The following is a 27,136-nucleotide window of genomic DNA, read 5'->3' as shown; positions in this document are numbered from 1 at the left end:
CAAAGAGAAAAGGTAAGAAGAAAGAGACGACAGACAGAAAGAGAGATTTGTTGGAAAACAGGGAGACTCGGTGTCATAGATGTAAAGCGCGTCTGCTATTGGGTCTAACCAGGCACGGACCTGGTGAATTTGTATTAGACCTGGGCCACGTGTCCATTGGGAACCAGTTAAAAAAAAAGAAATTCCTGTATTTTTGTATTGTTTTCTAGAGAAATGCTGTGCTATGAGCTTCTCAACCCAATGCAGGGACCAAACCTTTTTTTCTTTTTTTTTTAATGAGCTTACCATTGTGAGCACGCCACTTCATTCCAAGTTTGGCAAAATTGTAACTTTTGCTGAAGCTCACAGCTCATTAGTGTCACCTCTGGTTCCACAAACCAATCAGAATGAAGAGGGGGCGGGACCAGAGTGGAAACAAAAGCTGGATTTACTTTGTTTTCTTTTGTTTCTCCTCCATCCATTCCATCCATTACCCAAACCGCTTATCCTGCCTTCAGGGTCGTGGGGACGCTGGAGCCTATCCCAGCAATCATTGGGCGGCAGGCGGGGAGACACCCTTGATAGGCAGGCAGCCAGCCCCCCCCCCACCCACCACACACACACACACACACACACACACACACACACACATCTAGGAACAATTTAGTATGGCCGATTCACCTGACCTACATGTCTTTGGACTGTGGGAGGAAACCAGAGTACTTGGAGGAAACCCACGCACACATGGGCAGAACATGCAAACTCCACACAGAGGACGACCCAAGGTTGGACTACCCTGGGGCTCAAACCCAGGACCTTCTAGCTGTGAGGCATGGAACATTATACCAGTACAAAAATTACCTTGAATCCATGAGGCATATGCTATCTGATTAAGGTTTTAGCCAGCAAAAGCCTGAAACACAACATAACATAACATTAAACTTTTTCCTGAACAGCATCCTGTCAGGACATGGTTTTTATGAACCTGTTCACAGGTTTGTCTAGGCGACCAAATGTTGACATGGCTTGTATCTGTGCGTTCGAATGACCACATTGTGCGGGTGAGGTCTGTTCAGCAGTGTCTGATGTATTGTCTGTCTGTGTCATGATGTTGAGAGCAGGGTCTAGCGGTCTCCCATGTGCTGGAACATCCACAGCAGTCACAGGACTAGAATCACAGGTCACAGACTGATCCGTCATGTGGTCCTCAGGTGGGACCGAGGCAGCCTGGGAGTCAGGGTCTGAGTCACCTTTGTTATGTCAGTAAAGTATGTCTCTGACAGACTTGGTAGAGACAACTGTGTCATCCATTCCATGGTTCTCCTCTCAGAGTGCACAGGCTCTGATCCGTCATTTTGACAAACAAAATGAATTATAAATAGTGTTGATAACAAAAACCAACGTTTATTTGACATTTTATAAGAGTATTAACAAGACATGAACAAAGCAGGAGGGATATTGCTTTTGTCATGAAACCGAATGTGTAGGGAATGCTACCAAGCATCTCCTCCCAGCACAACACCTGCTCCTCACACAGCGCTAGCCAAACGCTACCTGCAGTGCTAGCTAGCACTGTCTCAGTGCGGCAGGTCTCCGCTGGACACACGGCTTAATCTAGATGTGTTTGGCGCGATACACTTAAGCATGCATTTTCGCTGGAAAGTCACTGGAACTCGTTAGATGACATCATCAGCCAATTTGCATACCGATCTGCATATCACTGACGTTACATACGAGAGAAAAGGTTGAAGAACTGCGTTCAGTCCGGTTTTTATAGGAGGGGGGCAGAAGCCTACATATTCAAAGAAACTGCAACCCACACTCAGCAGAGGATCCGGCGGTCTGTGCACAGCCCGGACTGTGGCCCTTTTAGTGGGATTCACCTGCACAAGTACTGCGGGACTGGGGAGAGGACACTCAAGGCAGCCCCCTCTTAATACACTTGACTCTTGTTAGCAGGAATGTCATGGTCAAGTATGAAATGGGATATTTGACACGACTCTGCATCACTTTGCCACTAAATGCACTGGTGCCAACACAGCCGTCCTCCTAAAGATCAGAGGACGCTGGTAGTTCTGCTGCTCGCCACTGTTGGGGAATTACGTCACCAAGGGGGTTTTGAAAAGTCGCAAAATCTAATGGCAAAGTCACTAAATCTAACATAACAGGAGGGGGTGATGCCATGATCCACCTGAGAGGGACTGGAGGGGGGGCTAAATACCGAATCGCTTTTTGTTTTGTTTTTTACATTGTGATTGAAGTTGTTAAAATGTTTATGGTGACTTCGTATTTTTCCAAATGATTTTAATTTTCAAACCTCTCAAGTCTCGCTGAATGCATTTCAACTTTAGGATCCTGCTTACGTTGTTTTGCCCCGTCCCCCTCCCCCCGTCCCCTGCCCCGCAGAGACGGACTGGTAGCCATGCATATGTAAATGCACAAGTGAAAGGGTTTCTTTTCAGGCCCTTGAGTTGATTCGCATCTTATGTTTTTAGACCAAAACACTTCCAAAGAGAAGTGTCCCAGAAGCCCATTATCTCAGATCTGTCTGCACAAGCAATACTGTGTGTGTGCGTGTGTGTGTGTGTGTGTGTATGTGTGTGTGTGTGTGTGTGTAAGTGTCTGTTACAAAGTGTTTAACCACTGATGCACATTCGCGACAATCCACAAAGCTGGTTTTGTTGTGAAAACAAAGACGGCGAAGAGCTCCTGCCCGTTAAAAAATTAATCGCCGGCGAATCGGGTGCCACAAACCCCCCCCCCTTTCTTTCTCTTTCTCTCTCGTCTCAACGCACCGACAGCTCCCAAGGATAAGTGACATGGTGATTAACCATCTTGATGTGAAGGGCTCCCTGCTGCTCATAGTGGGAGGAAGGCTAAGAGAAAGGTTATACCTGGCAGGATTAGTGCTGCCAAGGTGTGGGTGTGTGTGTGTGTGTGTGTGTATGTGCATGTTGCAGGTACCTGTGAGATTATATGTGTGTGTACACATGAGAATGTGTGGCAGTTGTCCTATATAAAGACTATGCAGTCAAAGCAGGTGCAGGCTTACTGGAAATAAAAAGAGAAAAGAAGATGTCCCTTTGCACACAGACAAAGCACACTTAGGCAATAATTGCCCCCCTGCTATAATGCCACCCATCAACTCATGCAAGGTAAATGGAGAGCGGACGGTTCCTTGGCTTCTGTCATTATTTTAGGGAGGAAAATTCATTAAAAAAAAACACCACTCAGGACACAGGAGGAGGACACAGCGTACACACTCCACCGTCCTTGGCAGGGCGTAACTGCTACACCGCATTAATTAATCTGAGGGCTACTTAGCAAAGATCCGTAAGTTAATGAATATTTTGTGCACTAATGAACAAATATGGAAATTGCAAGCTTGTCTTGTGTGCATATGTGTTAGCGTAGAACACCGACACTGTGTGGTTCAGTGAGCAGGGCAGAGGAATGCCCTTTAAGTGGTGAGGGGATTTTGTGTGCAACCTGCACAGTGTGTGTGTGTGTGTGTGTGTGTGTGTGTCTGTGTGTGCATGTATGTATGTGTGTATTGAAGGTATGAGCCAGAATAATGCTCTTTAAGTTGTAATTGCATTTGTAGTGTTTCCCAGCACCTCCTGGTTGATTTATGAGGCTTGCCAACAGTTGGCTAACAAGGGCTATAAATCCCCCCCTCTGCTCCGCTCCTGTTCGTCACCTAGGGACAAGAACACCGGGTTAAGGAGTAGGAGCGCTAGAGAGTGTGTGTGGGTCTTTTTGGGGGCATGTGTGTGTGTGTGTGTGTGTGTGTGCGTGATAGTGTTATGTTGCACAGTATATTGCTGCACAGTTGTGCAGGATACTTGTGCTGGTACGCAACTGCTCCATTTTCATTCAAGAAGAAGGTTCTGCACTGGTTGTGGACTGTTGTGCTTTATTATTATTTTTCATACCACTCCATTTCCACCAAATGTATAAATTTACTGCAGTGTTGCAATTGTGAGTTTGTAATATTACAAGAAATTACCCAACTGGTTTCAGTCTGCGGAATGTGTTTTTGATCGCCTTCCTCATCCTGCTGCTTTCTGAAGTGTATCCCTGATTTTTTGGGTTTTTTTTCCAGATTAATCTGAACTCTGCCTTTAGAAATAAACTTGAATAAATTATACCAAGAGGCTAATGATGTGTGGTGTGATGTGTAAACACACTATCCATCCACCCATTCTCTTAACCGCTTATCCTGCTCTCAGGGTCGCTGGAGCCTATCCCGGCAGTCATTGGGCGGCAGGCGGGGAGACACCCTGGACAGGCCACCACGCCATCACAGGGCCCACACCCACACACACACACACACACACACACACATTCATTCCTAGGGACAACTTAGTACCGCCCATTCACCTAACCTACATGTCTTTGGACTGTGGGAGGAAACCGGAGCACCTGGAGGAAACCCATGCAGACACGGGGAGAACATGCAAACTCCACACAGAGGATGACCCGGGATGACCCACCAAGGTTGGACAACCCCGGGGCTCAAACCCAGCACCTTCTTGCTGTGAGGCAACTGCGCTAACCACTGCGCCACCATGCCACCTGTAAACACACTAGCATACTGGCAAACTTCAGGGCAGCCTGGAGATGTCTTCCAAGTCCCAGAGAGTGATAGAAAATAGATAAAGTCTTAACTGACAGCTGAATGCTGACTTTACCCCCAGATTAACGCCAACCTCGAGCCATGAACCCTTTTGACATGACAGCCTTAACAGTTGCTCTCTATTGTCCTTTATTCCAGGTGTGTTTTTTACTCAGCTAACTAAATATTACAGTTCTCTACACCAGGGCAGGTACACAAAAATTAATAATTCATATATACCTGGGTAGGCACCAAAATAAAAAGTTTTGGCCAATACATATGTCAATATAAGGGGAAATGTTTCTGCCAATCCAGAGACAATTTATCCACCCATCCATTTTCCGAACCACCTATCCTGCTTTCAGGGTCGCGGGGATGCTGGAGCCTATCCCAGCACTCACTGGGCGGCAGGCAGGGAGACACCCTGGACAGGCCGCCAGACCATCACAGGGCCAACATACACACACACACCCACACACATTCATACCTAGGGACAATTTAGTACGGCCAATTCACCTGACTTACATGTCTTTGGACTGTGGGAGGAAACCGGAGCCCCCGGAGGAAACCCACGCAGACACGGGGAGAGCATGCAAACTCCACACAGGACGACCCGGGATGACCCCCAAGGTTGGACTAACCCGGGGCTCAAACCCAGGAACTTCTTACTGTGAGGCGACCGCACTAACCACTGCGCCACCATGCCACCCCCCCAGAGACAATTTATCTATTTACTTATTTATTTCTTTGCTGACTTGCAGTTTGTTTTTTTTAAACTGTACATGAGCATATACATGAAATATGTTTTGCTTTGGAAATATAGTTTTTTTTTAAATATATATATAAAAACACTATAACAAACCGATGGGGGGGGACTTGATTAGCACATTAGAATACCGAGTTCTGAGGCACCTGGGTGGTGTGGTGATCTATTCCATTGCCTTCCAACACAGGGATCGGTGGTTCGAACCCCCGTGTTACCTCTGGCTTGGTCGGGCATCCCTACAGACAATTGGCCGTGTCTGCAGGTGGGAAGGCGGCTGTGGGTATGTGTCCTGGGCACTGCACTAGTGCCTCCTCTGGTCGGTCGGGGCGCTTGTTCGGGGGGCGGGGGGCAGGGGACTGGAGGGAAAAGCGTAATCCTCCCACGCACTACATCCCCCTGGCGAAACTCCACACTGTCAGGTGAAAAGAAGCGACTGGTGACTCCACATGTATCGGAGGAGGCATGTGGTAGTCTGCAGGCCTCCCCGGATCGGCAGAGGGGGTGGAGCAGAGACTGGAAATTGGGGGAAAAAAAGGGGGGAAGACCCCCCCCCCAAGGAAAAAAAAATTCAAGACTGTGGCCACATAAGTCATCAGAGTGTTTAAAGGGGGATGTCTGCCATTACATTGCTTAGTTGCACACAGATCGATATTTTTGTTTTCAGGTGAAACATGTCATCTGTAATGGAATTACTATATACACATGCTGCTTCCATTTTTACAGCTACTTTGTTATTCTGTTTATTACCGTATGTGAAATAGCTCCATACAGATGGCGTTTTCACTTGTGTTTGGCCATCGGGCGGGCGGTTATGCATGCGCTGTCCCAGAGAGATTCATGGAACATTTTGTGACAGATGTTCCTATGTAAGCAGGTGTTTCCAGAATTTCCAGTGCACCCTAAAGTACAGCTGTGTAAATTATGTTTTTCCCGAAATGTATTGAGCTTTGTCAGTTCCTCTCCATGTCACACACAACTGCAACGTACGGAGATTATAACACGGCATCTCTGTCTCTGAAAGACATAACAGCTCTGGGAGGGGATTCAAAAACTGCCGCTTCATGATAAAGCTTGTATTAAATGTTACAATAAAACAATTTTACACATGCAGTGGATTTTACTGACTTTTGCTGTTCTTACTTATGAATTATGTGTCTGTGATGCAATTGGCTTTTTAATTTGCATTTTTGCAACATTATCATTATAGATTTTCCCCAAAATAAATACAGCTCCAAAACCCACTTATAATGACATGTAAGTCAATTTCTAAACTGTTTCACCTTGACAGAATTAACATATGAATGTTTTCATTCTCTTGTTTCACAGGTACATCTATTGTAGCTACTATGTGTATTTGTATGAGTGGCTCGATATGACCTCCTAAACAGTAGATGAGGAAAAGAGGTGGTAAAAACCACAGATGCTTGATGACTAGATGATTGCCCCGAGTAGGCCTGCTGATTAAAGATTAGCTTCCTCCAGTCGCCCCAATCCAAGCAATTAAACTAATTGCCCAAGTCTGTAGTTAGCTAAACTGGAGCTATGCAGCAATGCCAGAGTGCCTGAGTCCAGGGACAGCGGTTGATGGCAGGTAATAACCTACTTTTGCCGTCCTGGGTTTACTGTGGTTCTAGGCGGTTGCCACACTTGTCTAGCCTAATGGATGTGCCAGATGTCCTGGGGTGCACTAACTGTTTAATAACTCGTTCCTAAAGTAGAAAAAAGGTGTACCAGACAGCTACCCTGATTCTCTTTCAAAACAAAATGACCTACTTGCATTTCATTTTCCTGTTTAACCTTCACACAGGCAGATTAATTATGAACAAATTCATATTGTAATGTTTGCCTGGCAATTTGAATTGCAACAAAAGGACCTTTAATAAAAGATTTGTGGCGTTTTAAGCACTAGCAAGGGATTCTCGTGTCCCTGTAACTGAGGTCCATTAAATGCAGAGGAAGCTGAGCCCTAACTGGTTTGATTCTCATTCCACTGCACATTCCCTCGAAGAGAATGAGGAATCACTGCTGAGGATGGCTTGCAGGGGATGCGACTCCGATTTGAAAGTGTCAAGATAATTCATCCCCCTTTTGTCAGATATGAGAGAAGTAATGTTAAAAGGCTCCTTGCCATCCAATCTCTCTTTTTTGCCCTTTGTTCTCCTCTAAACCTTTCTCCAGTTAAAGGGACAAGATGTGGTTCCCCATAATTCATAGGGTATTTTCAGGGAGAGGTGAGGTAGATAACTCTGCATTCAAAGGATACAGTATATGCCTCTACACATTCATCTGTGCCCTCTTGTTAAACAATAGATAAACTAGTCTGGCCCAATGTCACCTGGCTGTTATGAATGACCCTCAGTGCTCAAGCATGTAAAAATCTAATCGGGAGCACCAAGAACAACAATAGTATATGTGCCAGGCAGAAATTACTTTACAACTGCACAAAATATTAAGAGTTCAGGGGGGCGATTTAATCTGCCAATCAAGGATAGCTTCCACACTAGAGATAAGCTATAAATCATAACTCTAAACCACTAGGAACACCCTAGTCCAAAATATGGTAGCCTGCTCCACAATTTTCCACAAATGCTGGGTAAGACCTCTCACAAGTATGTCCCATTCTACTGTACACAGCTGAGGTGAGACATATGAGGTCAAGCATCATTAAACAACAGAATAAAACACCCAACCAGACGCGCATGCATGCAAACATACACACAAAAACATCTGTATGTCATAATTTTTCAAATCAGGAAGAGCTGGCACAGTGCCATCTTCTAGTCTGTTTAATACTTGATAGAAATAAAGCAAGACAAATTGAAAGTATGACTAAGATTTTTAGAGGAATTTAGCACTTACCAGTCTCTTCATTGATAGCAAATCGGCCAAGCCCACTGCCGTCACGAATAGAGTACTGGATTTCTCCATCCCTGCCATCGTCATCATCCCGGGCGGTAACTTGGAGTACAGTGGTTCCAATGCGTGCATTCTCTTTCACTGATCCAGTCAAGGCAAATTGAGAGAAGTAGGGAGTGTAGAGGTTTTCATTCACGTCCACTACCTCCAGCTCCACAAAGGTGACCGAGAGAAGCGAGACCGGTCTCCCTTTATCCTTAGCTCTAACAGTGAGGTTGTAGAACTGCTGGGTCTCATAGTCTAACTCCTTAGTTAGCCTTATGGCCCCACTGGCCTTATCAACATCAAACATCCCATTGTAGTCATTGACAAGCGAATAACGGACTTGGCCTCCCAAGCCCAGATCTGGGTCCTGGGTTTCTAACCAGGCCACAACAGTTCCTACTGGAAGATCCTCCAGGGCGCGGGCAGTATAGACACTTGGAATGAATACTGGGGGACAATCGTTGACATCCTCCAACATGATCTTCAGTGAGGTTACAGTAAACCTCTGGTTACCTTTCTCTGCTTTGTCTCGAGCTTCAATCTTCAGGTTGAAAGTGGAGATAAACTCCCTGTCTAGCTGACCAGCAACATACACTATACCATTAGTGGTATTGATCCCAAACTGAGTGTTGCTGGTCAAAACAGAGTAGACAATCTCCCCGTTAGGCCCAAGGTCTTTGTCAATGGCCTCTACCTGGATAACATCTGTCCCTATAGGGGTGTTTTCTGGGATGACAGTTCTGTAGCCTCCTTCTTGTAGAAACTGGGGTGTATTATCATTGCTGTCCTCAATGTAGATTGTAAGCAAACGCCAGGCAGTTTTTTGTGGCAGGCCAAGATCATAGATCGTAATGTTGAGGAGGTAGCGATCTCTCTTCTCTCTATCCATGGGCAAAAAGACACTAATAAGGCCTGTTGCCATGTCAATAGTAAAACAGCTGTCTGTGTTTCCATCAGAAATAGAGTACAGGATCTGACCATTGAAACCTGTGTCGCCATCATAGGCATTCACCTTGAAGACACTGGAACCAACCTTTAGGTCCTCTTGTACTGCTATATCTGTGGGGAAGGCTTTGTCAAACTGAGGGGTTTGGCGATTGACAGAGAAAAGGTCAATAAAACCTCCCTCAATTTTAGGCTTTGTGTTAGCTTTCGACTTCTTAAGCAACTTTTCTGCCAACTTTTGGGCTACTCTTGTTTCTTTGCAATTGAAACTTTTGTGGGGAGATTTCCCATTTACTATTGAGATGTTAACAAACATAGGATCCGAAAAGTTCTCACCATCTGTCGCTGTTATTTTGAGACTAAAGACTCCATTCTTTGGATTAGCATTGGCAAGGGATCGCAGTAGTGTAAGCACCCCTGAATCTGGGTTTAGGTCAAAGAATCCCCAGTCATTCCCTGAAAGTATCTTGTACTTAACAAGCTCTAACTCATCTATGTCAATGGCAGACATTGTAGTGATAACACCATCCACTGGGAAATCCCTAGAGACCACTCCCTGGCATGCTACCTTTTCAAACAAGGGCTTGTTATCGTTCACATTCTCAATGTGGATTGTTACATTGACTTCACTCTCTCGCCTGTAAGGTGACCCCCAGTCTGATGCCCTGACCACAAACATGAAGCTCTCTGATGATGACTCAAAGTCTAACTCTTTAGTAGTGCTAATGATACCAGAAAACTGATTGATTTTGAAAGGTAAGGGCTGCAGGCTTGAAATGCTATAAGTTATGTATCCATTTTCCCCACTATCCTCATCTGCTGCAGACACTGTTAGCACACTGGTGCCAACTGGTATGCTCTCATTGACAAAAACATCATAGAACGACTGAGCAAATGTTGGGATGTTGTCATTGGCATCCTCAATGGTAATCTGTACTTTAACCCTAAGTTCACTATCTACCTCCAACACCTCAAGATTAAGGACCTGTTGGGATGCTAGGGTAAACCAGCGGGCAGTGGATATCACTCCTGTCAAAGTGTTCATCTGGAAGTAGGCAGAATCTGCTGAGGGAGTCAGGATATACTCTGCATCATCAGGCTCTGGTCTAATTTTAACTGCACCTACAATTGTGCCCGGGGGTGAAATTTCATTTATGCTAATTTCATATGATTCCTGCTCAAATTTAACTTCTACTGTCTGTGGTTTCTTAACCATGAGGTGGATAACTTTTACTGCTGAGAACTTCTGTGGAGTGCCCCTGTCTTTTGCCTGGAGAGTGAGGTTATAGCCATAGGGGTAATTCTCCCAGCTGACAGACTCGGAGGCCTTTATTGCAAACTCATCTCCCTCAGATCTTTCTAAGAAAAACTGCTCTGAAGGGTCTCCAGCCACAATGGCCACAGTGTCAATTTCTCCATTTAATCCTTCATCCAGGTCCTCCACAGTGACCACAGCATACACAGGATCTTTATCCAACCAGGAAGGGATGTGGGAGACCACACTCATGACCGGAACATGCTCGTTTACACGTTCAACATGGACAAAGAGCTTGGCTGTGCTGCTGACCCCATTATTGCCATACAGCTTCATCCCACGGTCCACTGCCAGGATTTCCAGGTCATAACGAATCTGCTCATCAATATTGAGCTTCCCGCTAAGGGAAACTACTCCACTAGTTGGATGTACTGCAAACAGCTCCATTTTCTCCTTGAAGAAGTAGTAAAACTCCCCATTGGAGCCTATGTCAGCATCAGTGGCAGTAACTTGTGCTATACTAGTCCTGAGAGGGGTGCTCTCTGCAATGGTGACAGAGTAGGTGGTGGGTGAGAACAAGGGTCGGAGGTCATTCATATCCAAGACCTGGATGCTGACTTTGGTCCAGGTCTCCAGGTTGGCCTCACCCTTGACGGAGGCTTTCACTGTCAAGACATAATTATCCTGAATCTCACGATTCAGGATGGCTGCATTGCCTCCTTTAGTCCTTATGCGAAGGAAGCAGAAGTCGCCCAGCATGTACTCTTCAGCCTTGAAGAAGCCCTCATCATCTCCCGAGGTGATTCTGTAACGGATCTCCCAGGAGCGCTGGGCTAGGTGAATACCCATTTTAACTTTACTGTTGGCATAGGTACGTGCCGCTGAGTTTTCATAGACAGTGGCATGGTAGACAGCCTGTGTAAAGCTGAAGTGGAGTCCATCTTTAGGTGGCCCTTGAGCCTCTTGTCCATGGCAGGATGGCAGCTGAAGGAACAGTAGCAGCAGCAACAGGGCCTGGTGGAGGAGAGGGGCACGCATGCCTGCCCATTGGCCCATTTTCACATCCATCCCATCATCACTTTTTCATCCTGCAGCAACAAAAGAAAGAAAAGCAAAAAAAGAGAGGAGAGAGAATAAATGTTAGCCAAAGAATGGGAGCAACGAGCAGCAAGGCATCAGAGGGTAGGGATAAACCACAACAAAATGCCACATGCCACACATCTACAACATGACCTTTCACCCCTTTGGCCTGACAGGCTACTAATTATATATATGGCTGCAAAGATTGATTGGATGTGGGAAGGGGTGGGAAGATGAAAGAATGACCAGTAATTCGGCAACCAAAAGGAGGGGTGACATCATCCTTCTGTGGACTATATGGACACTGGCAGTCAATTGCAAGTTTTAGAAAAACCAGAGTTGGTTCGGGAAGGAACAAAATAATTGCACAGCTAGCAAGAGGAGAGTAACATCACCAAAACACACACCAAAGAAAACAGACAAACTACCCTCACAGTCTACCGAATGACAGGGCTTCCTCAAAATGACCCCATCATAACCTCTCCCCTGAAATACAAGAGAATTGCACTACCAGTCCTAAAACCATGTAGTATCTTCAGAGGCAAACCAGATTTGGATTAAAACTAAGAGTCAAATTGCTGTTGTGTTCAGATTTTGTTCCCCCCTTTTCAGGAGAAAAAAAAAATCTCTGTTAGTCTGAAGTGAGCAACCACAAATATGTGCCAATCTGGTCAGTGGGAGAAACAGTGATCCGGTAAATGCCATGTTGTGGTGATAGGAGCACCACAGCAGTCTGTGTTCTAATGACTCAGCATTTTCCACCACATTGGCTGAGGCGAGTGAATGGGAAAAGTACTGTCCAAGGGCTTTACAAATAATGGGAATGACCCCCCCCCCCATCGATAACAGATATAGATACACATGCTTTTGGGCTCAAATATAAGCATGCACAATTCTCACTTCCATACAAGTCTTAATTTCTGACTAAAGAAAGAAAAACAGATTTGCAACTCTGGCCAAACCACCTCAGCTTAAACTGATGCAAACCACCATCTAAACCTGTATTTAAGTATGACCATTTAGCCACTCGGGGAACAAAGGCTGGATATCAACCAGACTGAGATGCCAAAAACAACATGCTATTTTCATCTGACCTTAAACTGTCATCGCACTGTCGACTTTTCACACCAGGGGTTTCGGGGAAGGTCAAGGAGTTGTAAACACAATGCCCCTTCCCTCTTTGAAAATGCGCTCAACAATAGCCAAAGTCAGCATTTTATTGGGAAACACATCTCATTTTAAAAAGAGGGATTGAGGATGAAGAAACTTGTGGCTCAGAAATATGCCTGAACAGACAAAATCTGAGGCAGAGAATCAGAATCAGATTTATTGCCAAGTACAAGAACATACAAGGAATGTGTCTTGGTATGTTGGCGCAAGAGGGAAAGATTAGCAGTAAATAGTAAAAATAAGAGTTAAAAAGAATAACAACAACAACTTAGTTTTGTATAGCACCTTTCAAGGAACCCAAGGACACTTTACACTAGATAAGAACAAAAAAAAAAGGATTAAAACAGAGATCAAAAGACTACAGACCACAGGACTTAGTCAAAGGGAAGGTTTTCAGTAGTCTTTTAAAATTGTCCAAAGAAGCAGCGTTGTGGATCTCTGCAGAATTAGAGTTCCAAAGGGTGGGGGCTGCCCCACTAAAGGCTCTATCCCCAGAAGCCCGCAGGCTGGTGTGGGGGATGGAAAGCAGGCCCGTGTCTGCGGGGTGCAGATTCCAGGATAGAATATAGGGGTTGAGGAGGTCTGATAGGTACTGGGGGGTACGGGCATGGAGGGATGGATAGGTGAGGAAGAGGATTTTATAAGAAATGCAGGATTTGACTGGGAGCCACTGAAGATGGACAAGGGTGGGAGTGATGTGTTGCCAGGGCTTGGTGTGGGTGAGCACCCTGGCAGCTGAATTCTGCACATACTGAAGCCTCTCCAGGGCTTTGCTAGGTACCCCAGACAGGACTCCATTGCAATAATGGAGATGGGAGGTGATGAAGGCGTGGATGAGGGTCTCTGCCATCGAGTCTGAGAGTAATGGCCAGAGTCTGGAGATGTTTTTGAGGTGAAAGAAAACAGATTTGGTGACAGATTTGATGTGTGACTGGAATGAGATGGTGGAGTCCAAAATGACACCAAGGTTGCAGACTTCTGGGGATGGGCAGATGGAGCAGACAGTAAATAAGATTATATATATATATATATATATATATATATATATATATATATATATAGCGTTTTTTTTCCAGAAACCATCAATGGTGTTGATAAAAGTGCTCAACAAATGAGGAGCAGAATATCAATATAGATGTAGGAAAACACTTTTAATACATAGCAGTACAAGCTTGTTTCATGCGTCATGCACTCATCAGCTGCTAATTTAGCAGCTGATGCGTCGCGCTGATGAGTGCACGACGCACGAAACAAGCTTGTACTGCTATGTATTAAAAGTTTTTTTCCTACATATATATATATATACACACACACACACACACACACACACACACACACACACACACACACACACACACACACACACACACACACACATATTTATACCTAGGGGCAATTTAGTACGGCCGATTCACCTGACCTACATGTCTTTGGACTGTGGGAGGAAACCTGAGCACCCGGATGAAACCCACGCAGACATGGGGAGAACATGCAAACTCCACACAGAGGACAACTCGAACCCAGAACTTTCTTGCTGTGAGGCAACCATGCTAACCACTGTGCTGCATATATATATATATATATATATATATATATATATATATATATATATATATATATATATATACACACACACACACACACACACACACACACACACAAAGAAGATAACATAAAATAAGGTGCAAACAACACCAGTTCAGAGCTGAACATGATACCTCATGGCAGCCCCTGATGCCTGGCACTGGGCAGTGGGAACTGCATTTACAAAAAGTGAAATGAGAATTTTAAGAAGTTATTTACAGAATAAGAGTTATTTACAGGGTAGTGCAGGTTTTATGTAGGGTGTCCATATACAGAAAGCACAGTAGGGAAGATAAAAAGCGGTGTGGGGGGGCAGTGTCAGGATCTGTGGGTGTCTGTGGGCTTGTTAGAAAAGCCTACTGCTGCAGGTAAGAAGCTGTTCTTGTGGCCTGAGGTTCTGGTTTTTATAGACCATAGCCTCTTGACAGAGGGGAGTGTTTTGAGGAGACCATGGCCTGGGTGGGAAGGCTCGGCCATGATCTCTCCTGCTCGCCTCAGTGTCCTGGAGGCATAAAGGTCCTTGAGGGATGGTAGGTTGCAGCCAATCACCCTCTCAGCAGAGTGAACGATATGCTGCAGTCTGCCCTTGTCCTTGGCAGTTACCAAAATGTTCAATAATTTCGCAGGCGGGATGAGAAAGCTGGGGAATAAATCCGCAGATGTTCATAACCTCTTCGCTGGCAAAAGAGCTCTGGGTACTTGTAGCAAAACACTAAGTTTCCGAGAAAAACAACAAAAAACACTGTGCACCAACTCACCAAGCCCGCCATCCACGGTGCCATCTTGGTGGTCATCCCCAAAGATGAAGGGTGCTAAAGTCAAACCCTGGGTACAATCCTAATTCAAAACCATTGTACACTGATGGGTTCACTCTTTCTTATTCATGCCAGCGGAGAGCCGAGTGCACAGCAAGATGGTCCAGCAGCTACTGTAAAGTAGACAGACATCTGCGACCTGACCCGAGCCCGACGGATCCCAACAATGGTTCAGATCCGTGACATTTGCCGTTAGGCCTCGCAGTAGCAGGGAAAACGTAAGGGATGAAATGAATGAAAAACTTGCAAGGGGAGTGCCTTAATCCTCATACTACTGTTAGCTGTGGAATCACCTTTAACGAGTAATACAAATTGTTTAGCTGCTTGTGTTCTGTGCTGGTGGGCCACATGCCTTAGACTTGGTAGGCTACTGTCATACAGGAATGACAAATTGAAAATATTGGTGCACTGGTGTGTAGGCTAAACATAATCCCAGACGTAACGTAGACTGCATGATGTTATGACGTTATGATGTCATAGCCAGGCAAACCACCAGAGAGAGAGAGAGATGGAGAGAGGGGGGGGGGGCGAGCAAGAGAGGAGAGAGACAGGCGGAAAGGAGAGAGTGAGAGAGAGAGAGAGTGAAGGGAGACAGAGAGAGAGGGGGGAAGGGGAGAGAGAGAGAGAGACAGAGGAGAGAGAGGTGAGTGAGAGAGAAACAGAGAGACGGGAGAGAGAGGAGAGCGAGAGAGCGAGAGTGAGAGAGTAGAGAGAAAGAGGAGAGAGAGGAGAGTGAGAGAGAGAGTCTTATCGCTCTCAAACTAACCAAAGCAAGCATATTTCTCTAAAGCATATTTTGCCGTCTTTAATCTGGAGCCCAGACCCGTGTGTGTGTGTGTGTGTGTGTGTGTGTGTGTGTGTGTGTGTGTGCGTGCATGCACACACACGTGTGTTTGGGGACGGAAGAACTTTAGGCTCCAGTGTGTAAGCATGGATGATGTTAAAGCTCCTATCCCCGTCTCTTCACCAGTGCGTAGCCTCCTCCCACATTGTTTCAATAAGAGGAAACCCCGCATGCCTCCGCCTGCATTTACTGCCCGACATAAACACACAAGCACACACGCAGGCGTGCACATAAAAACACACACGGACACACCACAAGGGCCAGTAACACAGTAAACTGCTATCATTCTCCACCGAAAGAACCCCACTTACTGTCACTGCTAAATGCCCTCTCATTAGCTTCTCATTACCGGCTAATTTGCCTTGATTTGTCTGTGGCAGACACCAACCACACGCATCCACACCCTGGGACACACCGCCGGGCAGTCGGTCAAAGGAGTGGGGACAGACATGTCAAAACATCCCTGCTTTTACGCGTCAGGGTCTGGGCTCCCTCCCAGCAATGTGTATGCTACGCGCTAACGCAACATGGCCACTGGAAACACACATTTTCAAGGCATTCCTCCGAGCCCTGGTGTTGGGGCCATGCGGTCCTTTAAGGTGGAACATGTTATTCTCGTAGCTGACACACTGACAAAGCAGCACGGCAGACAAACGATGCGGAGGACGACGCAACAAAGCCGACGTGCAGACAAAGGAAACGCGCCAATATGTAGCAGGAGGCAGACGAGGTGGGCTGCAACCAGTTGTGTGCATGCAAAGTGTGACAATGCAACACGTGCACGCAAATACAACTAACACTTGCAGGGCCAAAAAAACTCAATGTGTATTCCAGTCACACACACACACACACACACACACACACACACACACACACACACACACACACACACACACACACACACACACACACACACACACACACACACACACACACACACAGTAGGCTTGATGGCAGGCCAGAACCATCACCAACAACCGCTCTGCCAAAAAGCTGTTGAGGTAAAATACACTGGGATTGTTCTCGCTGTCCCACTATGATAATTACAATCTTCTTCTTTCTGCAAGATGACAAGGTGTGGAGGGTGGGAGGAGAAAGAAAATAAACAGATAGACACCAAGTCACAGGGGGACCAGAGAGCAGAGAGGTGGAGCAGAAAACAAAACGAGAACAAGAGAACGAGACTGAGAGGGAGCGAATCCAAGGGGGGGGGGGGGACAAAACGCTGGTGAAGTGATGGAAAGGGAGTCATCTTTTGTTTGTGTGCATTGACAGAGCTGAAGGGCGGGTGACACCTGCTTATCTCTCCCCGCACAGCAAACTATAGCAGCGCACCATCTAGAATTATGCCAGTCAACTCTTTCTATGCTCCAACCAACAATAAGACATCCATGTGTTGGAAAAAAAAACTCAATTACCCAAAACCCATCGAGTCTCTTGACTGCCAATTCCAAAGGCATTGGCTGAAAGAAAACCCGATTGGACGCCTCAAAGAGCAACACGTTTTACACATTTTGCCACGATAAGCTGGCATTGTCTATGGTAATTCACAATGTCAACTGGTATATACATTCAGATCAGTATTGAACACTATCAGCAAGAGTGTGTGAACACAATAGACCACAGTCATCTGTTCTGAATGAGCAGAATACACGACTGTGTTGTACAGCTACTCCACTGGATTATCCTTCAAGCTCATACTATCTGGCTTCAAAGTGCTCGAGAAAATACCAGCGACTACTGTAGCACGTGTGTAAAATAGAGAGACAGACAGACAGACAAACGGCTAGACAGATAGCTAGATAGATAGATAGATAGTGAGTGTGTGTGTGTGTGTGTGAGAGAGAGAGAGAGAGAGAGCTAGATAGAGCGAGATAGATAGATAGCTAGATAGCTAGATGGATAGACAGATAGATAGATAGATGGATAGACAGAGAGAGAGCGACAGAGAGTTTATGGTGGAGATGGGGCTGTTGCGAGTAATAAAAGAAAAAAGCAAAGATGTAATTTAGGCAAATTATATTTAACATCATTATAAAATGACTGAAAATAAGATAGCTGCCTCACATACATACACACACACACACACACACACACACACACACACACACACACACACACACACACACGTATGCACACACAGACATAAATTCAGGGTACGACTGCATATGAAGCTGTTCAATATGTCTCCCTTGGTTTGGGTGGGAACGTAAGCCTTCCTTGATGATGCACAACACTTGGGAAAACAAAGTAATCTAGAGACTGTTTTCTTCTTCAGCATAGACCTAAAACTGCATTTGGACACTGCCTCAAGTAGTCAGCCAGCTTTAACTATGAGTGTGTGGAGAAAACCCGATGGCAGGCCTGATGTTTTCATCCTAGGTTGCAACCACAGGAGGGGATGGGAGAAGAGGAAACACCACTCAGTTTGCATAAAACATGGGTAGTGGACAAGCACCATCCTCCATCATCAGTTAGGTCTATATTTTGGGAACATTATGGTTTTGGCGTCGACTACGGTAATGACAGGAGAAAAGTGCTTTTAGTAAGTGGAAAAGAGACAGAGACATAACGACTGTCCCCCAGTAACCTTCACGAAACCCGTCCATCCGGATTCAAACAAACAGAAACCAATAACCAAGCATTTCCAGGGTATTTACGGGAAAAAAGATGGTAACCTCACACTCAGTGAAGACGCTCGAGCCGGGTTATTATATCCCTTCAAAAATATGGTAATTACCAACTTTTGTGAAGAGAAGTGAGAGAAATTTATGGAGGGATTGTCTGCCACACCATATATAGTATATATATATCCCTCACTACAGGAAGGGTGGACCTTCAAAACCACAGAGGAACTTCACTGTGGGGGTTAGAAAGACTCTGTGGCGAAGGCACCACCCTTTATGAAAGTCACAACAACACATCATTTTCTTCCCTTGCCAAAATTAAATAGGAGCAAAGTGGTAAACCAATAACAAGGTATGAACAGAACCGTGAGATCTATCAAGTTTTCTATTCCTAACTCACAAACAGGAAGAAAAGAAAAATGGCATGATGTGTGTCCCATCTGTGTTCTCTGTCACAGTCTGGCCATCTGGGTGGGTTTACTTTGGGGACCGGCAGCTAATCTCCTCATAGCTCCATTTCATGGGCCTACCTTCCACTAGTCTCCTGTCTCAGCCTGCCACATGTCAGCGAGTCCCTGATGCTAGCTAGCACCGGTGTTGTCCTACAATCTGCAGCGATGCTGAGTGAGAGGCGTAAGGAGAACGTGAAAGTACCTAGTCTGTCTTACGGACTCCCCCAAAACTAGGCCAATTCGCCAAAAAAAAAAAAAGAAAAAAAAGAGAGACAACAGTTGCATAACTGGGGAATCGGGACAGTAAATGAGTCTGAGACTCGAGCGAGAGTGAATCTTCTCATTCACATGCAAAACAAATGGCAGGGACACCCATGTGCCTCTAATAAAATCATAGGACACTGCACGACTGCATGCATGCATTGCATGACTTGAAAACGTCAGGCAGTGCATACGCAGAAGTCGGTATTCAGTAGCAGTGGCAACTACAGTTAGTCATTAAAGTTAAGGGTAAGGTTAGGTAATGGTTAGTGAGGCTGCCATACAACGGTTTTGTTATCTTCGTTGAATCAAATGGTTTCCAAGGGAATGTCGATGAAGACTGCCTACATGGGCTGCAAATCTGCCTATCCAAAAAGTCTTTTCATATCTTATAAGACATTATTACTGACTTATAACACATTAGTAAATGAGCTATTAACCTTTAATAAAGTAATAAGTAACCACTTAAAAACCCTTTATCAAAGTAAGCCTTTTCGCAAAGGGTGACTGAAGACCACATTTCCCTGTAGTCAGTATAATAGACAGACAGAGATAGAAAGATAGATAGATAGATAGATAGATAGATAGATAGAGATATTTTATTGTCCTACAAGAGGATATTTGTAGCCTAACATACAGTAGATACATGTACACATACTATACATACCACACAACACACGTAGAGAACAGGTAGACAATAATACATCAACATAAGTGTGCCATTTTCTTAATTCAACCTTGTCAAAATCTGTGGGTCAGCACACTACCCATCCCCTCACTAGTGATGCGTGGGTCAGCTCTGGCGCCACTTGAACCCACCTTGCAGCTTTAATGGACCCATCCGCAACCCAACCCACACAACACAGCAGATCCACTACCCGCTTTTTCAAATCCACTTTTCAGAAAGTGCTTTGTTTTGTTTTGGTTTTTTTCCCTCTCTGCTCATTACCCTGTTTTTTTAGGCCATACATGGTGGACTCTAACATGGCCTTAGGCTGCCAGATTGGATATGTGCTTAGTATTTAGGCATGTTGTTGCAACACAGAACAACTACCTAAGCTTACTGTGTGCTGCGGATTGAGCAGATCAGAAATGCACATTTGACGGGCTATTAGACTGCGAAGAGACTAACCCTGAGACGAAAACAAGAACGGTCCAAGCTTGAAGCGATGGTGACGGAAATCACCCGTTTGTCATTTGTCGCTCTACACTGCAGGTGCAGTAACGCAACTGAAATCATTGAATCTGATCAGCACATCTGAAGCAAGTTGACTGCAAATTGATTTAGTCAATTACAAAATTGTACGCAGTTACACAGTGCAAACTGTGTAATCAAAAGAATGGAAACGGCGCCTCAGTCGGCTGCCATTTTTACAACTGATTATGCGCCGCACACAGGCCCTGCATGCATACATAGGCTGCACAGGCAGGTCTATGCAGGTCAGGATAAATGACCAAATTCTTAAGAAGCTTAGGGATACTAATTGAAGATTCATTTAGATTGATAATCTTAAAATATTTATTTTGCTCTGCATTAACCCAACCCACAATTATCCCACCCGAACTTCACCCATAAGATTTGTTTTTTTTTTAAACTGCACCCGCGAGTTTAACAACAGGTCCTGCAAACTTTGAGTCAACCTGCACATCACGACTCTGCACCAACCCTTATCTAATCTACCACAGGTGCAGTTTGTGGCCCTCAGCGTTTCTGCTACACCTACGTTGATATGGCTGCAGTTTTGCTGCACGCTGGCCGGACTCATGTCAACATGGTTCCCAAAAGTCATTACTCAGCGAGTGTATATCTAGTCAGTAAAAGAATATGACAGCGTCGGTGCCATGCTACACGACTTAGCAAGCACCCCAGGTAGCCTGCAAATGATCAAATATTTAGTTTTAGCGAAGTGGAAAGACTTGTAACATTTCAACTAGTCCTAGTGCTTCACTCCAGTTTGAAAATGACTGAACACGAGTAAACCGAGCTGCTTGCACATCATTACTGCAACCAAATGCCGTGCAACAAATCTCCCTCTGAATTCCACGAATAAAAAAAAAGCCAAAACTTTTTGGGAAATAAATCCTGATCACATGCACAATACATACCACTTTTTTTTTTCTTATATCGATTTGAAAGTTGTCCATTTGAACCAAAGGTTCAGTGGTGTATTTAATGCGTATTCAGGATGTGTTGGGACGGCCTGGTTGAATGAGGCCTGTTACAGTTGTTCAAGGAGCACAGCTGGAGGGGAAACGTGAGATGTCCCCTATTCGAACCGCCCACTTGTTCATCCTAAACCCACACCCACACCCACACACACACACACACACACACACACCTACTTTTTGGAAAACTTCAGAAGTAATCAAATACACACACACACATACACAATTACACAGCTGTCCCTATTCTCTGTAAAATGGGATACACGAACAAGTCTTATTGTGTCTTAATGTAAATATGTTTCTCTTCTGGCGCCGTTGAAGATGGCCGCCGTGGGTCTGGCTCTGCCTCAAAATAGTGTTTTTGGTTTTTTTAATGTCTATTTACTGGTTTAGTTGAGTGTTTCTTCTAAATCCGTTGTTTGTCACGCGTGCACACCTGTCGTTCAGCAGAAACACACATGGCAGACCAGGTGACGGTCAGACGGGGCCTGAACTACCGGCAGCAACCAGAAAGAGGGACCATATATTAGTCCTGAACTGGCTGCTCTCTACTGGCTTCTAATCAGTTTTAGCAATCGATTTTAGGGTTTTATTGTTTGTTTTTAAGGCATTTCGCAGACGGGCCCCTTCCTACATCGAGGACCCCTCATGCTGTGAACCCACTTCCAGGCCAATCAAAGTCCATAGCCTGTTGCTGCTGTCTACTCCACAGTCTCTGTTAAAGCTAGGTGGCTGTGCCTCTGATGCTGCTGCCCCGAGGCTGCGAACTAGACTACCTGCATGTAATAAGATTGGCCCCGACTTTTAAATCCCTCCTTAAAATCCATCTCTGGCTTTTGTCTGTACCTGGTGTATCCTTTATTGTACTTGGCATGTATGTTTGGACTATGTACTGATTATATGTGCAATATTCTTTTATTTTATTTTATTTTGGACCCCCCCCCTCCGCCGCTTTTTTTCCTCCCCAGTCGTATCCGGCCAATTACCCCACTCTTCCAAGCCATCCCGGTCGCTGCTCCACCCCCTCTGCCGATCCAGGGAGGGCTGCAGACTACCACACGCCTCCACCGATACGTGTCATCACCAGCCACTTCTTTTCACCTGACAGTGAGGAGTTTCACCGAGGGGGAAGTAGCACATGGGAGGATCACGCTATTCCCCCCTGTCCCCCCTCCCCGAACAGGCGCCCCGACCAACCAGAGGAGGCGCTAGTGCAGCTAACAGTACATATACCCACATCCAGCTTCCCACCCGCAGACACGGCCAATTGTGTCTGTAGGGATGCCCGACGAAGCCGGAGGTAACACGGGGATTCCAACCTACGATCTCCATGTTGGTAGGCAATGGAATAGACTGCTATGTTACCCGGAAACACAAAGTTTGGTTGTTTTTAAATGTGCTTTATAAAGAAATGTGACCTGACTAAATGAGGCAATACAGAGAAAGAAGCCAAAAAGAAACACCCTATGAAATGTTGGGAAACGTAGGTTAAAAAAAAAGAGGCACAAATGTCACCTCATTATGGACCTCAAACTAATTTTGATACTGTAGAAGGCTCAAACAAACATGCACACACACACACACACACACACGCACGCACACACACACACACACACATACACACACACAGACACACACACATACACACACACATACACACGCACAGGCAGAGCAGGGAGAAAATATCCAAATATGGCAAAATGGCAAATAAGAAATACAGAGATGTGGCTAAAGAATAAATATTGAATATCTGGAAGATGCAACCGGGGAAGAACAGCTGACCAGTTAACGGAAGTGATGCTTCTCTCTCTCTCTCTCTCTCTCTCTCTCTCTCTCTCTCTCTCTCTCTCTCTCTCTCTCTGAGGCTTTTTACTCAGCCTTTTCAAGGTGGGAATGTTCTGCCATTAATCCGCCTCGCTGTAAAACGTACAACATGGAATGGGGGGGGGCAGCAAAGGTAGTCACAGAGCCGATTCGACATCCGTGTAAAAGGCACAGCCGGCAGGACGGGACAGCCAACACTGTCGTGTTACACGTCATGCCGCCTCTGCTTCCAGTACGCCAGCATGCTGTGCAAAATCTGGCGTAAAGACGGGTCTTCATTATGGCAGTATTGTGGGACGTCTGTATAATTTCCGGTTCCGGTTGCCAGCTGCAGTTTGTTTGTGGCTCTGCTTACTTTTAAATTTAATAACTTTTAATGACTCCTTGAGACCTTTGGATTATTTGAATTTACTTCATGGTTTGCCTGTTTTATAGATTTTTACCCACTCATCGACTGCTGCACTGATTCCCTGCAACGTGTTGATTCAACCCTCAGTTGACAGAGCTAATGGCTAATGGAGCTAACTTTCTTGTCTGTGAACATCTATCAACCGGTTTAATATCACTATGCCTTGTGAGAACTGCCTAAACGCAACAAATGATATTACTAATCTCAAGGATGATATCCGATGGCTCTCAGTTGAGCTGTAAAAAAAGGACTCTCTTTTATCCTATTTTATTGACACTGCAGCCTCGCAGTCCAAAATGATCTCAGTTATGAACTCAGCCCTCTGCGATACCATCTTCTGGGACCCATCATCTCATTGCCAGTTGTCCTCCTGCTCCACTCTCAGCTCACTGACTACCTGGTCGGAGCTGGTAGTCAGACATGGCAAGACAAAAAGACCATGAGCTCCCTCCGCCTCCACCCATAAACCTCTCATGTTGTTTTACCATGCTACTGGTTGATGCCATGGTTCACCCTGTTGATGCCCCCATGGCTGATGCTGTTCCTGAGGCAAATGTTGCCCCTTCCCACGTAGAGCTGGTCCTTGCTCCAGCTGGGACTACTCCTGCCACAACGGCTGCCCTGGCTGCTGCGGTGGCTGGCCTATCTTCTGCTGCCACCGCGGGTCCTCCTGCATGGGTCCCCCTGCACCGTCCTCCCTGGTGTTCAGGCAGGTTGGTCACTCCAGTCCCGATGCTGCTTCCTCAGGCCAACAACATTCATCCCCTTCCAAGACGGTCCCTGGCAGCGTTGTCAATCAGCCTCCCACTTCTCTCCCACTATCTTGATCATTGGGGACTCCATAGTCTGAAACATCCATTTCGTAAATGCGGTCACGCACTGCTTTCCTGAACCCACGACTCCTTATATCCTGGAGAAACTCCCAGGACTCCTTGATTCCTTGATTAATAGTCCACATCGGCTCCAATGACACTGTCCGTCAGCAGTCTGAGCTGACAAAATGTGATTTTATCTGTCTTTTTACTCTCCTCAACAGCTGTGGAAAAACCCACGTTTATTTCTGGCCTAATTCCCACACTGGGTCACGGTTTGGAGCTTTTTAGCAGAATTCTCAGCCTTTATACCTGGTTCCAGTCCATGAGTACAGTGCACAACATTGGTTTTATTCACAACTTTGACTTGTTATGGGACTGCTTCTCTCTGTATAGAAGAGACGATGTTCACCTGAACATGCTAGGTAGTCAAATGCTTGCTGCAGTAAGCGCTTTGTCCTCTACACGATTGACTATTTATATCACACACATGCCTTCCTGACCATCTTCTTCCCCTTTGCCCACAACAATGACTGTTGTGCTCGCACTGGCTCCCCCTTGTGGTATGAGCAAAATGCTGTTTGACCTCTTCCCATTACTGACCATATTACCAACAAACACCATTACTCTCACCGTTACCACAATAAACGACAAGTGAATCAGTCCAATCTCCATCCCCTTCCTCAGCCCTCACAACCTATCACAAAGCAACGTTATCTGAAACTAGTTTTGTCCAACACTCGTTCACTCGATAACAAAAGCCTCATTCTGAATTAATTTATAACTGACAGTAACCTTGATTTACTCTGCCTCACTGAAACCTGGCATAAATCCCTGGACTATTTCTCACTAAACTAGACCACACCCACATGATTCACATTATTTGATAAACCTCGTCTTGAGGGGCGAAGAGGTGGAGTTGCTGCTGTTTACAGGAAGGACATTAAAACAACCACCATTTCCATCCCTGCCACTCATTCTTTCGAAAACCTTGACTTCAAACTCTCTGGTACCCCTCCCTTGGTCACTGTCGTTATCTACCTTCCCCCCAAGCCAAACCCCTCCTTTGTCTCTGACTCTCGGATTTTCTGCCTCAGCTATGTTCTATCTCACCTACCGTTCTCCTCCTGGGTAATTTTAATATCCACATTGATGACACTGACTGTAAATCTGCCATAGAATTCCTGGAACTGTTATATTGCTTCAACTTCATACAACATATCAACTGCCCCTCTCACAGCCATGGTCACATCTTGGATTTGGTCTGCTCCACTGCTCCCACAATACATCAACTCTCCAGCCTCAACCTCAATACCTCTTACCTCCTGGCAATCAATCAATCAATCATCATGGACATTGAAATCCTTATCCTTATCCCCATCCCAAATGTCAAACACATATTCTTGAGAAATCTCAAATCAATTTCCCCCTCAGCTCTTTCTGCCTCTCTTGCCAGTAAAATGTATGCCTCCCTTCCCCCACTGTCAGATAATTCCTCCAGTCTTGTCAATTAACTCTCCTCCTCCTCAAAACAGTCTCATTTACACACTTCGGTCCCTGCTATACTTCTGAACTTGATTAAATGAAATCCTGTAAGCGCCAGCTTAAAAGACTCTCCCAGAAAACTGATTTAACAGTGCATCTCCAAACCTACTCAGACTACCTTATGCTCTTATCACAGCCCAGTCCACCTACTACTCACATCTCATACACTCTGGCTCCACCAACCCCAAGGCTCTCTTTTCCACAATAAACAAACTTCTCAAACCCAGTGACAATACATCCAATTGCGTCACAGTTCAAAAAGTGTAACTCACCATTCATTTTTCCAAACTAAAATTGACACTATCTACAGCAACCTGACAACCTCCCCCACCCTCTCCACCTCCCCTTTACCACTCAGCCCCTGTCAAAGTTCTCCCCTGTGTCCCCAATGGAGCTGTTCAAACTTAAGGTAACAATGAGAAGCTTCACTTGTCTTCTGGATCCCATCCCGTTCAATCTTGTTAAGGAATGTCTCGCAGCTATCTCCTCACTTATCACAGAAATCCTCAACTCCTCCCTCAGCTCTGGTCAGTCCCCCATAGATTTAAACTGGCTGCTGTCACCCCCATCCTCAAAAAAAAAAAAAAAACAGGACTCAACCCTGATATCATGAGCAACTTCTGGCTCATCTCCAATCTCCCATTTATGTAAAAAATACTGGAACGTGTTGTTGCCTCCCAACTCAAAGCTCATCTCATCTCCAACGACCTGTTGGAACCATTTCAATCTGGTTTCCACTCACAGCACAGAAATAGAAACAGCCCTCCTTGAAGTTATCAATGACCTCCTCCTCTCCTCAGACTCTGGCCACCTCAGCATTCTCATCTTCCTCAACCTCACTGCAGCTTTTGACACCATCAACCACAACATTCTTCTCTCCCACCTTGAATCCTCCCTCAACATCACTGGTAATGCCCTGCCATGGCTAAAGTAATATCTCACAAACAGACAACAGTTCATCAACATCAACAACTGCACCTCCTTTACCTCTCTTCTGTCCCTAGGCGTCCCCCAGGGTTTGGTGCTTGGTTCTCTCCTGTTCATCGTTTACATACTCCCCCTTGGTAACATCATATGTTACCA

At 45.4% G+C, this 27,136-nt stretch overlaps 1 protein-coding gene across 3 annotated transcripts in view; it reads right to left on the bottom strand.

Annotated features, from left to right (window-relative positions):
* Positions 1-11,532, bottom strand: part of fat3a (FAT atypical cadherin 3a) — a 178,180-nt gene extending 166,648 nt beyond the window's left edge. For 2 of the 3 annotated variants that reach the window (XM_056283301.1, XM_056283303.1), the window contains exon 1: positions 8,223-11,532. In XM_056283301.1, the coding sequence (XP_056139276.1) occupies positions 8,223-11,532 (3,310 nt within the window). The remainder of the gene's footprint in view (positions 1-8,222) is intronic. The other variant, XM_056283302.1, reaches the window with a different exon arrangement.
* Positions 11,533-27,136: the final 15,604 nt, after the last annotated feature.

The sequence above is a fragment of the Lampris incognitus genome, chromosome 7, assembly GCF_029633865.1.
Source record: "Lampris incognitus isolate fLamInc1 chromosome 7, fLamInc1.hap2, whole genome shotgun sequence".
NCBI classification, from domain to species: Eukaryota; Metazoa; Chordata; class Actinopteri; order Lampriformes; family Lampridae; genus Lampris; species Lampris incognitus.
Note: the sequence above shows the minus strand (reverse complement) of the source record. Positions and strands in the feature narration are given on the sequence as shown.